Below are 14631 nucleotides of genomic sequence, written 5' to 3' on the forward strand. Positions count from 1 at the left end.
CACAGGAACATGAGATTCGCAAGGGCAAAGGGCAGTCCATTTGTCCATGGCTAGAGCCGGAGGGCTGGAACGGGGCTGAGGACGCAGTAGTGTTCTGTCAACCTCTGAAGAAGAAAGGAAGGAGGGAGGGAGGCAAGGAAGGAGTGAAGGAGAGAGAGCAGGAACGGAGGAAGAAGGCGACGAGAAAAGGGAGGAGGGGAGAGGGAGGAAAAGGCCCTTTTGGTGTCCTGGCCCTGTTATCGGATGTGGCTTCGAGAAGCCTGGACACCAAGCCTAGTCCGTAGCAGGTGGGGTGGGAGGAACAAGCTGGGCTGGGAATAAAGAAATCCAATTAGCTCGGAAGAACTTTCTATAAGACAAAAAAAAAAAAAAGGCACAAAGATGGTTGTCACGGAGAGAGGCGTTTCCCCGCGGTGGGAAGCAGCCCCGAGTCCCAACAGCCTTGGAACTGGGTGGCCCTGCCGTGGGACCTGAACCCAGAAGATGGGAGGCATGGGGGGGCGTTTCCCCGGAGGTTGGGGGACCGGTGAGGCCCGGGGGGACGCGAAGGCCCTCATGGCTCATCCGGCTGGGGCCTAGGCAGGCAGAAGCCCGTCCGTGGCTCGTCCCCGGGCCGGAGGCGGCTGGGCCTGGGCCAAGCGGCCATGTTGGGAGCCGGGTTTGGGGCTCCGCGGAGCCGGGGCCTGGGAGGCCGCACGCACAGCTCGGTTCTTCTGGCCGCCTCTCCCCACCGCCCGCGGGGGGCCTCGGGGTCCCTGCGCCCGGCCCGCGCCCATGGGGTTAAAAATCTCTCCCCGTCTCCCTGGGCCCCGCGTTGTTTTCCCCGAGCCGGGGCAGAGAATGGGTCTCTTGTTACCAACATGGCTTCTGGGCATTGGGTAATGCGCTCCCTGGGCTCCCGCCCGGGTCACAAAGGGACCTTTTGTTCCTCTCCCGGCCCTTCTCTCTCCTCTCTCGGGCTCTCCTCTGCCCCCCACCCACCCCAGCTCCCTCCTCCCCACGCCTCCTGCCCGGCTCCGCGGCTCCCCGGGGGAGAAGGGCCCTCGGCGGCCATGGCGGCGGCCATTTTGAAAGCGGCCCTGCCCGGCTCCCCGCGGTCCCCCGGGCGAGCCTTAGGGCGCAAGGTGATGGTGTCCCGCGGGCCCCTGTCCGCCTCTCCCGGGCTTCCAGCCCCGGCAGCGGCGTCTCTGCACCGAGACACGTCTCAGGCAGCTGTCTCCATCTACACAGCAGCCTCCCGGAGGCCCGGAAGTTGCTGGCCCTGGGAGGGGGGAGACCGGGGCTCAAAGGGTGGACGTTGGCGTCCAGGCCTCGGGGTGCAGAGGCTGCGGTTGGGGCCGAGGTTCGGGCCGCTCGTCCCCCCAAGAACCTCCTCTAGAGGGAACAAGCAGCATGCACACCAGGTCTGGCCTCTAGAGAGGGCGCAAATTTCCCCGGAACTTTGCAAACTACAACCCAATGTGTCTGAGATGGGGACGCCAGGAAGCCAGGCAGACAATGGAGCCAGCGTCTGCTCTCTGAAAGTTTTTTGCCACGGTCCCCCTCCCTCAGCCACCCTGCCGCCATGGGCGGCAAAGGGCTGATGATATCACTGTTTAAATGAGGGAACTGAGTCACAGGGAAGCTACTCAGTCGGGTCTTGGCTCTCACCCCCACTGACTCCAGTTCTCTTGTTCTGTCTTCCAGGGCCACTGCCTGCCCACCCCAAAAGGGCCCAGAACCCGGAAGGAGATGGACAGAAACATTTAGGTGGATTATAGCCACCTGGCCACGTCTAGAATCACGGAGGCCATCGTTCTGAGGAGGCTGGACTCAGCCACCAGAGCACTCAATGACTGCTCCATCTCACCCACCCACGTGGACAGAGCACTACGCATTAGCACGTCCCATCACGGGCTGGGAGGATGTGGTCTCATCTCTCTCTGCTCTGCTGGGCCTGCATCCCCGGGAGGCAGAGGCAGATACCAACTTGAGGACTTGTGGATTGTGTGTGTGTGTCGGGGTAGGGGGTGCGTGGGAGAGTGGGGAGAGACTCTGAATTGAACAACTTCCCCTGTGGCCCTCAAAGAGAGGAGTCTCAGAAGCTGCAGGTCAGGGTGCCTGGACACATTGAGGGCTCTCCTACTTCTCTCTGGAAGCTGGGGGTAAAAGGCTTCCAGAGATTAGGTCCAAATGAAGTCTGAGGTAAAGAACACGGAGGAGCTGCTGCTGAGGAGAGGCAGGGAAGGAGATGGTGTGTGGGAGGGAAGAGCCCCATGGCCCAAGGGTGCTGAAGTGGGGTGTGGCGGGGAGAGCTGCTGTGTGAGCCCAGAGGGCTGAGGGTGGCTGTTGAGAAGACACATGGATCCTGAGGGCAGAGGAAGACCTAATGATCTGGTTTTTATTTATATTTATTGATTTATTTATGAGACAGAGTCTGTCTGTGGAGCCCTGGCTGCCCTGGAACTCTATATAGACCCGCCTGCCTCTGCCTAAGTGCTGGGATTAAAGGCGTGCGCCACCAGCCCCAACTACTCACTGAGTTTATAGAGTCAGATTTATTTTGTGTTCTAGGAAGATCTCTGCGCTGTTGGCTAGGTCTGTGCCAGCCAGCACCTAGCACAGTGCCCAGCTTATGGGAAAGGTTTTGAATCAGTGGGTGGTGCAGGCAGCAGCCATTGAGGCAGTGGTTCTCTCTAGCTGTGGCACTGAGGCCTCAGTCTCGTCATGGGTAAAATGGGGTGACAGGTGCCGGCCTTGTGGGCATGTGGCAGTGGTTGGAGAAACGTGGCAGGCTGACCTCCATGTCCTGTGGCAGGCCAGCACTCCGCTGTGGGGGGTCCTTCGGGGTAATGTGGAGGCACTCAGTTATCTAAGCAACAGAGATCATGACAACAGTCTTCAAGGCATAAAGGTCTTCACATGGCCCCCAGAACAAGCCATGAAGAAGGAAGGGCTGCTTTCTCTGTCCCCTCATCCAATGAGGCTCATGTGGGAACTCGGACCTGACCAAGGTCCCTCCACCTCTGAGTGGTGAGTGGAAATTCACTGGATGCCGGCTCATACCACGTGAGGATAGGGATGGGTAAGACTTGAAGACACAGTGCAGACCAGTGGACCAGATGGTGGGGGACAGACACAAGACGGGAGGTGTCGAGAGCAGCCCACCCCTCTGTTTTTGTAGATGGATCCATTTCACAGCGAGGCAGAAAGGTGTGGGTACTGTGAACATGTATGTGAGGAGATGCTATGAGGTCTGGGGGGCCTCACAGCTTGGGACTGGGAAAATAGTGGGGCAAGGTGAAGGCCCCCCATCCTAGAGCGAGGCCAGGGAGATGTGTGGAAAGGTGGCAGATCCCCTGGGCGTGGAGAGAGGAGAGGAGGAGGAGGATGCTGGCTTGCACTACTCCCACAGGGGGTCTTAGAGGTCAGGTGACCAGCAGTGTGGTCTGGAAAGACAGGAGAGGCCTTCAGAGAGACGGGCCTGGGCACTGGACCTTCCCCAGAGCAGAGGTGGGTGTATTGGGAAAGAGGACTTGCTGATGGTACCTGGGGCAGCACCAGCTCCCTTGGGCACGGGAGGGGGATATGGAGCCACAGTCTGGAAGCATCGTTCTCTACAGGGTGAGAAAAAGGAGGGATGAGGAAGGAGAGATACTGAAGGTGCAGGGGGAGGGGAGGGAGGGGAGGCTGACCATGGAGTGGCTTGGAAGGGAAGGGAGGGTCTGGAGGCAGGAGCCATTTGTTGGTGGGGGAGGGGAGGCTGGAGACTCTGTTCAGTGGCATTTCCACTCTACAGGTGGAGGCTGGGTGCATAGAGCTTGGGGTGCCCTAAGAGCTGCCATCTCCAGGTCTGGAGAGGGCAGGAGGGTACACGGAGCCTGGGGTACTCTGAGAGCTGGCATCTAGGGTCTAGAGAGGGCAGGAGGGTACATGGAGCCTGGGGTACTCGATGAGAGCTGGCATCTAGGGTCTAGAGAGGGCAGGGGGACGTATAGATAGAGCTTGGGGTACCCTGAGAGCTGGCATCTAGGGTCTAGGGAGGGCAGGAGGGTGCACGAAGCTGGGATGCCCTGGGAGCTGGCATCTCCAGGAGCTGCCAAGCTGCCCTTTTTCCTTCTTGGTGCTGGCCACATTCCTGGCCTGGGAGCAATGAACCTGTCTACACCTGTGCCATTCCGGACGGTCTTGCAGAGGTACCTCTCCTGGCCCTGGGTGGCTGTCATCACCCCACAGTGTGTATCAAGGGGAACAAGGGCTAGGCAGCTCCAGAGGGGTTGGGTGGTCTCCAGCCCCGTCCCTCCGTGTGAGCCTCCCCCTCTGCAAAGCTGTCGCCGCACAGCCTGGCACCAAAGCACGTAGCGGGACTTCAAGAACGTTTGCCCGGTGCTTGTCTGCTCTTGGCGGAGTTCAAAGCCCTGACCCCTGCCTACTCATGAGGCTACCTTACCCAACACCACATTCCTGTGAGGGAGAGAACAGGGCCCCCTGCTGGTCTGCAGGGGAGGGGGGTTTCCTCTGCTATCCAAACCAGACACTTCATCTCCAGGGAACCCCATGCGCCTCCCAGACCACTCAGACCTTGTCATAGACATCGGTCATCCTTGCTGCCCAGGTCCCAGGACTGGAGCAGCAGGACAGGCGACCGGTCAAGGTGCACAGGAGCAGGAGGGCCCAGGACCTGGCGGGTAGTCGTCGAGGTAATCTAAGTTGTCTCCACTTTGGCAGGTTTCCTTCACGAGGGGCCGCAGGGTCACCATATGACAGCCAGGACACACCTGCTGCCACTGCTGCCCAAAGGACCGTGTGCCAGCCCAGTCTCTGTGGTGACTTGGTTCCGGGGAGGCTGCACCTGACAACAGACCGTTAAAGAAATGTGTCTGTACAGATCTCTGCCCGAAGATGCCGTTGCAGTGTGTGTGTAACAACAAAAGCCTCTGGGACCTTACCACTCAGGAGCACAGGCCAATTATGTTCACACACACACACACACACACACACACACACACACACACACACACACACACACACACACAAAACCCATTATGGTGGTAAAAATGGCATTCATGCAGGATTTTTTTTTTTTTTTCAAACAGGGTTTCTCTGTGTAACAGTCCTGGCTGTCCTGGAACACACTTGTAGACCAGGCTGGCCTTGAACTCACTAAGATCCGCCTGCCTCTGCCTCTTGAGTGCTGGGATTAAAGGTGGGCGCCACCACCGCCTGGCTTCGTGCAGGATTTTAATGATGTGGGGAAGTGTCTATGGTGTCAGCTTACGTGAAACCATGGGACGTCAGCAGATACATGCATTCAGATAACTTCAATGGGGAGCAACGAGGTAAAAATCAGCAGTGTGCCCTGCGTGAATCAACTGCATTTAAACACGTGTAGAAAGAAAACAGGATGGGCGAGGAGAAAACAGGACAGGTGGGGGAGATACTCAGTGGGTAACGTGCTTGCCATGCAGATCTGAGGACCTGAGTTCGATTCCCCAAACCCACATGAGAAAGCCAGGCGCGCTATCACAGTGAGCCCCTGTCTCAAATATAAGGTGGACCGCACCCTGGACTGGCACCCCAAAGTTGTCCTCCAGCCTCCGTGTGCATGTGTGTACGAGTTCTCCGGGGAAGGTGGGGAGATTGCGTGCACATGCTCGCACACATGGAAACATTTCTCAGAATATAATAGAGGGCTGGAGGGATGGTTCGGTGGTTAAGAATTTGCTGCTCTTGCAGAGGACCAGAGTTTGATTTCCAGCACGTATGTTGGCAAGCTCCCGGCCACCTGTTACTCCAGTTCTGGGGCATCTGACCCCTCTCTGGTCTCTTTGGACACCCACACGCACATGTATAAACACTCATACACATAAACAAAAAAAAATTTTTAATTAAATCTGGAAAGACAACAGAAAAAAATTGAACCTTAATTATTCTTGGGATTGTGGAACTTAGTGAGTTGTTTATTTTACTGACTTACTATTTTTTTAGACAGGGTCCCACTATGTAGCTCTGGCCAGGCTGGAACTCTGTATAGACCAGACTGGCCCTGACCTTTTGGCAATCCTCCTGCCTCTGCCCCCTGAGTGCTAGGATTACAGTTGCATGCCACTATGCTCAGCTGAGTTATTTTTTAATTTGTAATTATTTTTAATTACATTTTATTCCATTCCTAGCCTGTGAGCCCCTTGAGAGTGATGAGCATGTCCACTTCTCCTTTGCTTCCCCGGCGCTGGTCCTAGCCTGGCATATGGAATAGGAAGTCACAGGACCATGGTCATGTTCCTGACAATGGAAGTCATACCTCAGTTTCCCCAAGAGCTGGGCATTCCCAGATCAGTTTTGAGGACCCACTTGTCCAGAAGATGGACATGGCTGGTGTGGGACAGCCTGGTGTGTGTGTGTGTGCGCGCACGTGCTGGTCATGGGATGCCGGTTCCTGCCACATCCTGGTAGCCCATGATGGTGGGGAACTGGTATCTGCAGGGCAGAGGAGATGGAGGGCTTTATCTGGGGCCTCAGCAAAGCAGACCTCACCAGAGATGATGGCCTGGTGTCCCCACTGTGTACAGTGACCTGATGGCAATTAAGGGCCAGCAGGGACTCCTCCCACCAAGAAGGATGGATGGGAAAGGGGAGGGGTTCCCCTGGGGCTATGAATGCTTAGATGCTGCCCCTGACAAGCCGGGCTCTCCTCAGTCCTGAGCACAATATGGTCATTAACCCCTGACCCTGGCCCCTACTTAGCCACTTCCTCTGCAGGAGGAGGGAGGGCAGGATTCCATCATGATGCTCTTTTCAGTGAAGTTTGGGGGTCACAGCGCGCTCTCTGTAGGCTCCTCTGGAGCTTGGCCCTCAGCCTCTCCAGCTCCATAGCTACTTCAGGTTTGAGCAGGAGAGAGCATCTTACACTTTGGCACCCTCAGGAGGGTTCATGGGGCAGAATGCTTCAAGCCAGAGCAGCGTGAGAGGAAGGATTGGAAAAGCCTGAGACAGAGACAGACAGGGAGACGGTAGATAAAGGCTGCTCTTGGCCCCTCTACAGTATGTTCAAAGGCAGGCAGAGAACAAGCCTGCTATGAAATGAGATGTCGGGTCATACTCAAACATTAAAACACTAACACTCCAAAATAGGTCTCAGCATCACAGATCCAGCGAGCCAGAAGGACATGCACACATCCTAGAAATTCGAGCCTGGCTTAATACTTGGAATCTGTCAACACAATTCATCATTGAATGAATGAATTCAGGAGCCGGTCCCATGGCCATCTTAGCCCTGGAGACACATTTCAGCAACTCCCTGGGATGAACTGTCTTAGACCCACAGGGTGGGGGCGGGGAAGGAGCCTCCGAGCTAAGAAAGATCATTGCTGAAGCCGCCCAGCACAGTTTCCAAAGGGGCAAGAGACCCATCCCTTCAGATCGGGCTCTCTGTATTCGCCACTCATCCAAGCGTCTGTCCAGTTTATATCCGAGCTCCTAGCCAAAGCAGTTGGCCTGTACAGTAAACTTCCAGAACAAAATAAAGTGTAAGGATTGAAAAGGAGGGTGCAGACTGACATTACAGAGCCACAGTTGCCTACACAAAACCCAAACCAGTCCACAGGAAAATGGCTACAAAATGAAATTTACCCAAGGGAAAACATCCGTTAGAGCACTACGAAAGACTGGCTGCTGGGCCAGTAAGACGGCTCAGCAGGTAAAGGCTCCTGCTTCAGAGCCCGATGACCTGAGTTCAACCCCAGAATCCGAATGGTAAGAGAACAGATTCCCATGGCTTACCCTTTGACCTCCATATCTGGGCCTGTGCACGCACAAGGGTGTGTGTGTGTGTGTGTGTGTTTAATTGTATGAGTGTGTTGCCTATGAATGTGTATTAAGCATGTGCCTGGTGCCCTCAGAGGCCAGAAGAGGGTATTGGATCCCTTGGGACTGGAGTTACAGATTGTTATGAGTCACGAGGGGGGTCCTGGAAATTGAACACTGGTAACTACTGAGCCATCCCTCCAGCCTGCTAATTTTCTTCTTTTAATTGCAAAGCCAAGTTTAGTTCAATCGAGTTGAGGGCAATCTCAGCACTCAAGAGGCAGAGGCAGGGGCTGGAGACATGGCTCAGGGGGGCTAAGAGCACTGGCCCCAGAGGACCCAAGTTTGATTCCCAGCACTGGTACAGGGGTTCACAACTGTCTTTAGCTTCGGTCCCAGGGTTCCGATGCCCTCTTCTGGCCTCCATTGACATTACACAGACATATAACAATGTGTGAGCAAAACACCCATACACATAAGGTTAAAAATGAAGGGGAAAAAAAAGAAGCATGAGGATTGTTGAAAGTTCTAGGATAGCCTGGTCTACATAGTTCTTCGCCAGACTGGGCTACATAGTGAGAGAATGTCTTTAAAAAAAAAAAAACCACACAAATAAAAAACAACAAAACCATGACCTTGCAGCATTTGAAAATATGCTCAATGAAGGAAGCCAGTTACATAAGTACATACATTAAATTATTCCAATTCTTTGAAATTCCACAACAGGTAAGCTATGAGGCCACAAGCAGAGAAAGACTGGGGAGAGCTGTGGAAAGAGGACCAGGAAGTGAATGTAGGTGGGTAAATGTTTTTTTTGGAGGGAGGAGTATGATAAAAATATTTTGGAATTAAACACTTGTGTAACCTTGCAAGGGCCCCAACAGCACTGGATGGGTGCAGTAGACATTAATGTGAATGTGTGTGGTGTGTGGATGGTATTCAAACTCAATCACTGCATCTAACATCAAAGGTAACAGAATAAAATTTCCCTCCTTCCTTCCCTCTTTGTTTTTTTTTTTTTTTTTTTTTTTTTTTTGAGACAGGGTCTTACTATGGAGTTCTAGCTATTCTAGAATTCACAAAGATCCCCCTGTCTCTGACTCCTGGGTGCTGGAATTAAAGATGCAAGTCACTATGGCTGGCTTGTTTTTATTTTGTATTTTGGTTTTTTGAGACAGGGTTTCTCTGTGTAGCCCTGACTGTCCTAGAACTTGCTTTGTAGACCAGGATGGCCTCGAACTCACAGAGTTCCTCCTGCCTCTGCCTCCTGAGTGCTGGGATTAAAGGTGTGTGCTACCACAGACTGGCTGACTTTTTTGAAATAGGGTTTCACTATGTAGTCCAGATGGACTTCACTCATGATCTTCCTGTCTCAGCCTCCTGAGAGTGGGGATTACAGGTGTATGTCTGCCTGGCTGGCTCTAAAAAAGATGATTTTTACAAAGCTTCCACTTATAATAACACAATTAAATATAATAAAAGATTTACGGTGTTGCTGAAAATTTGTTTAGTGGTTTCTTTTTAAAAATTCAAGCCGGGCGGTGGTGGTGCAAGCCTTTAATCCCAGCCCTCGGGAAGGCAGAGCCAGGCGGATCTTTGTGAGTTCGAGGCCAGCCTGGTCTACCAAGTGAGTTCCAGGAAAGGCGCAAAGCTTCACAGAGAAACCCTGTCTCAAAAAACAAAAACAAAAACAAACAAACAAAAAAATTCAAACCGTGGGGCTGGTGTGAGGGCTTGGTGGATAACAGCACTTGCCACCTGAGCTGGAGAACCTGAATGGGAACCCTGGGTACCACGGTGGAAGGAGATATCCTGTTCCTTAAAGCTGTTCCCTGACCTCCATGAGTGAGCCTGAACACATACACACACCACATTCAATTAAACTTTAAAAATAAGTAAGATAACAAAATATATTTACTGCAGGGTCCAGTGATAGCATCCCAGGCATCTGTCTGAAAGAAATGAACACATGGAACCACAGAACACCTTGTCCGTGATTGTCAGGAAAGTTAGTTGGAAAGGTTTAAAAGTGAATGCTGGAGTCTGGCACGGTGGCCCCATGCCTTTGATCTCAGCACTTGGGGAGGCAGAGGCAAATGGATCTCTGTGAGTTCAAGGCCAGCCTGGTCCACAGAGTGAGTTCCAGGACAGACAGGGCTATACAGAAAAATCCTGTCTTGGAAAAACACAACAAAAACAAAACAAAAAAGAAATGAAAGGGAAAGATACAAATCAGTGCCCGGAGGCAGCCATTAACTCCCAAGGAGAGTCAAGATTCCCACGTCTTCCCAAACTGCATCTATATTCAGTTCAACACAGTCGATTATGGGAATCAGCGAGAGCCCCAGATACCCGGCAGAGGAGAGGGGCCTGGAGTGCTGAGCACCAGTTAGGCCAGTGGGCTCCCTGCCGGACAGCTGGACCCTGAGACCAAGGTCGCACCCAGGGGACACTGCAGGACACATCTGTCTCCACCTGTCATCCTTGGAGCCTTCTTGCGAGGCTGCACTCACTCCTGCATCCCAAGCTACATGTCACTTGAGGTCACTGCCTGAGAGGGGGCCCAAGTCTTCTGGCTTCATCCTAGGCCCCTTCCAAAGTGAACCCCAAGCCAGATGGCTGATTCAGAATCTCCGGTGCACAGTGGGGTGCCTCGAATCCGCATGGGCAATAACTTCCCAGTGGAATTTGGAAGAGGAAGAGAGAGGGAGGAGGGAAGGAAGAGGGAGAGAAGACACAGAGGGAGGGGTGGGTAGGGAGGAGGGACTGTCTGAGACCTAGTCCTCAGTGGCCAGTAGGGATGGGGAACAATTAGACACTGTCTCTCTGCTCCCGCCCCCAGTCTTTCATCACTGACCTAACCCAGAGGGCAGAGTGCTGGGGGGGGGGGCAGGGGGCAGGGGCAAGTCAGAGGTCAGCCTTTGCCTGCTGAGCTGAGCCAGTGGTTGGAGGGACTTCGGGCCCCTCTGAGGTATACATCCCACTGCTGGCCTAGTCAGCTGACTGGAGACAGTGGCTGAGAAGAAAGGTTTGCCAAAGTGGTGGGATCACGACCGTTACTCATTTATCCAAACAGACCTGTGGGGAATGCTGGGCATGGACTTGCCACCTTGCTAGGAGTTGGGGATGGAGGGTGATTTGATTACAGTAGGCTGCAGACTTTGGGAGCTTACAATAGGGTAGAAGGTAGAGAGGAGAGAGATATATAGACATAGATAGATAGATGATAGATAGATAGATAGATAGATAGATAGATAGATAGATAGATAGATATAGATAGATAGAGACAGAGAGATTGAGAGCACTGGTCAGTAAGCAAATATATACACACAACCACAAACTGTCACATATGAACACACAGTGGCCCTGCTGGCCTCCTGAGCATCTCATGTCACCTCCCCAAATGTATTGGTGTGCATTTGCCGCAAGGACTCTCTGCTGGGGTCTCTGCCAGCTGCCTCCTCACTGGCATCTGCAGTGTCTCCCCAGAGATGGCAGGAATAGAGCCAGCCACCTTTCCCACCACGTCCATCTTGGAGTTAGCCTGTCTCCTCCCATCTTGCCGGCCAGTCCCACTGGCTCCTGAGAACTCGTCAGCAGTACGCCCCACTTGTCTGCCTCACTGGATGTCCTTCTGGCTGGAGTTGGCAAGTGCTCAATAAATATTTATAAAATGAGCTTAGGAATGAGTGCGTGGGTCAGACCCACCCCTGACTTCTTGACCTTCACGGTGACCTTCAATGCCTTGGAGAGGTCAAAGAGTGAGGAGTGTAGGCCTCGTGCTGGGTCACAGCAGCAGCTGAGGGGTAGAGGGCCGGGCACAGCCTGGCATTCGAATGACCAGCCTCACCCACAGCCCACACACTGCAGACTCCACAGACTGAGTCAGCAGGCTGTGACCCCGGGGAATGGCTATTTTGGCACTCCTAGGCGGCAGTGCTAAAATTAGCCACCAGGTGGCGGCACTTCCTCGGGAAAAGGATGTGGCTCTGGGGATTGAATCCGACCCAGGGAACCACAGAGGTACAAGCGGGGTGGACCCAGGCCTAGAAGGGGCTACAACTCGCACAGGGTCACAAGCTTTAAGTGGCAGGGCTGAGATAGAAGAGAGGTCGGCACCTGCTTGGAGAGAATGGGAAACGGGAGGCTTGTCCAAGAGGGAATGAACTGGAAAGCAGGGCCCGAGCTTGTCAGGGAACAACCTGAAATGTGCGGTTATCCTCACTCTGTTAGACCCCAGGAACACAGCTGCCCTTGATGAAGAGCCTAGAAGTCTCTATGAGATCTCTGCTGAACACTCTGCATATGGGGCTCACTCTGTGCTCCCATGAGACATGCATGGCAGCCTAGTCCTCCAGTCACTGTTCCCAGCTGTCTCTCCTGCCACATGGATTCTCTGAGGTCAGACACTGTATCCCCACAGCCTGCCTCTAGAAGCCTTCACCCTCCTCTCTTCCTCTGCACACCTCCTGTAGGACAGAGAGCCCCTTCCTCCAGGAAGCCTGCCCGGGTTAGAGCACTCCTCTGGACCCACACGGCATCCTGCTCTCCAGGGATGGAGAGGTCCCTGTTCAGGAGTGTTGGTGACCTGAACAGCCCTGTCCCATATGTAGACACTTCTGGGCTTCTGACATCTTTGGACAACACACACAGAATTGTGCCAACCTAGCCTGGTCTGAGAAGAGCTCAGGAATCCGAGTTCAGGACACTTCCCACATGAGTCACACACAGACACATACGTACTGTAAGGCCCTTTGGAGGCCCTGCCCTTTGAAATGGTTAGACATCATCATCATCATCATCATCATCATCATCATCATCATCATCATTATTATTTTGAGACAGGGTTTCTCTGTGTAGCCCTGGCTGTACTGGAACTCACTCTGTAGACCAGGCTGGCTTGAACTCACAGAGATCCGCCTGCCTCTGCCTCCCGAGTGCTGGGATTAAAGGAGTGCGCCACCACTGCCCATCGGACTTCATTGTTGTCCTGTGAAGCAACATGAAACCTCTGCCATCTGTGTGACAGAGATCACTCACAAAACACAGTCACATTTCATCCCCCTTTATTGGCCGTCTTGGGAGGATGGTCGATCTGCAGGCACCCAAGGCCTGTAGAAAAATGGTGATTGCCTAAGGTCCCCAGTGAGATGGTGGGACTTGGACTTTTGCTGTTTATCTGGGAGCTGGAAAGGTGAATTTGATGCAAATTCTGGGCTTGGAGGATGTTCCTTCACTGAGCCCGGTTCAGTACCTAACACTGGCCTGTGACTCCAGCATGATGGAGGAAACTCAGGCCACTGCTGCTGTCCTGGTCACTTCTCCCTGAAGATGTCCAGCCCTCTGGACCTCCTGAAGCCACGCCAATTGTCTTCTCATGGTCCCATAGAGAACCATATCAATTCTGCAAGCATTTGACTCCCAGCCAGATGTGTGCCAGTGACTTGCTCCAAATTCCCGCTCTAAAATGACAGAGCCTGAGTATGAACTAGGGTTGTGTGGGGGAGAAAAGCTGAGGGAGCCCTGAGTTGGATCCCCAGCTCCATATCAACTGGGCAAGCAGCCCTGAGGAGGAGGAGGAGGAGGAGGCAGGAGGTTAGAACTTTAAGGCCATTCTCAGGTAGTGAACTTGGGCAACACAAGATCTTATCTTCAACAAAACAAAAACAAATAAACAAAACCCCCCACTGGCCTGGAAGCAGAGCTTGGTGGAACCACACTCCTGCCACCGACCCCATGTAATAGAGGAAGACGCCTCTCAGAGCCCACTCCCCACTTGCACGGGGTGGCCGCCAGTACCTGTTCTGTCCTCACGGGGAGAAGATGGACTGGGATTCTCCGTCAGTGACCTGAGCTGCAGAGCAGTGGGCAGAGGGAAGGTGGCTGCCATGGTGGCATACAACACACTTGCTGAGACTCAGCTCAGCTCCCTGCAGGCGATGGGAAGGCCTCCGTAGGCTATGTGGATAACCATCCCGCACCCCTGCAGGGGTCTCTGTGAACACCCAGGCCAGCAGAGTGTCAACCCAAGAGAGGCAAGATGGCAGTTTGATTCAACATGACTCAGTAGTTGGTGTTGGTACAAACTTTTTTTTTTTCATTTATTTTTTTTTCTATTATCAGCTTGATAGGGTACAAATTCTTATCCTAATAGTGAAATTTTTCACTAAAGCTTGCAAAGTGATTGGGTAAAACCAAAACTTATTATAAACCACAGTCATCCCAGGGTCCCCCCTGCTATATAGCTTCCCTGGATCTGTGGGTTGCAGTCTGATTGTTCTTTGCTTTATATCTAGAATCCACTTATGAGTGAGTACATACCATGTTTGTCCTTCTGAGTCTGGGTTACCTTACTCAGGATGATATTTTCTAGTTCCATCCATTTGCTTGAAAATTTCATGCTGTCATTGTTTTTCTCTGCTGAGTAGTACTCCATTGTGTATATGTACCACATTTTCTTAATCCATTCTTCAGTTGACACTCATCTAAATTGTTTCCAAGTTCTGGCTATTACGAATAGTGGTGCAAACTTCTGAGTCTGCCCCTGAGGCATTATTTTGGGCTTATTTAAGCACAGTAAAAACATTTTTTCCGATAAAAAGTTTCCTGGTGATCATTGACTCAGTCATGTGCTCCGGACATGACTACACTGAAACTTTTTGTAAAGTACAAGTGATATCTTCCATAAAGATGGGTTCTATAGATTAACTGAGAAAGCAAGCTCAAGATGAGAATCTGGGGAAGTATCCAGTGTGGTCTCAGCCACGCAGATAGTGCAAAGATCACCAAGCAATTAACCACATCCATTCCCAGTCTTCTGGGCAGAAAATAGGTTATACATCTCTCCTT

At 52.7% G+C, this 14631-nt stretch overlaps 1 protein-coding gene across 2 annotated transcripts; it reads left to right on the plus strand.

The window, feature by feature from the left end:
- The first annotated feature begins 510 nt into the window (after window positions 1-510).
- Window positions 511-2513, plus strand: LOC143269783 (uncharacterized). Of its 2 annotated transcripts, none has more exons than XR_013046502.1 (2): window positions 511-878; window positions 1687-2513. XR_013046502.1 is itself a non-coding variant. In XM_076556322.1 (2 exons), exons 1-2 carry the CDS (start codon window positions 645-647, stop codon window positions 1747-1749), a joined length of 543 nt encoding a protein of 180 aa, XP_076412437.1. In that variant the 5' UTR covers window positions 521-644; the 3' UTR covers window positions 1750-2513. The 2 variants fall into 2 exon arrangements, 1 of the variants encoding a protein (XP_076412437.1); XM_076556322.1 differs by having other exon boundaries at window positions 521-1124.
- The last annotated feature ends 12118 nt before the right edge of the window (window positions 2514-14631 follow it).

Source organism: Peromyscus maniculatus, chromosome 20, assembly GCF_049852395.1.
Source record: "Peromyscus maniculatus bairdii isolate BWxNUB_F1_BW_parent chromosome 20, HU_Pman_BW_mat_3.1, whole genome shotgun sequence".
NCBI lineage: Eukaryota > Metazoa > Chordata > Mammalia > Rodentia > Cricetidae > Peromyscus > Peromyscus maniculatus.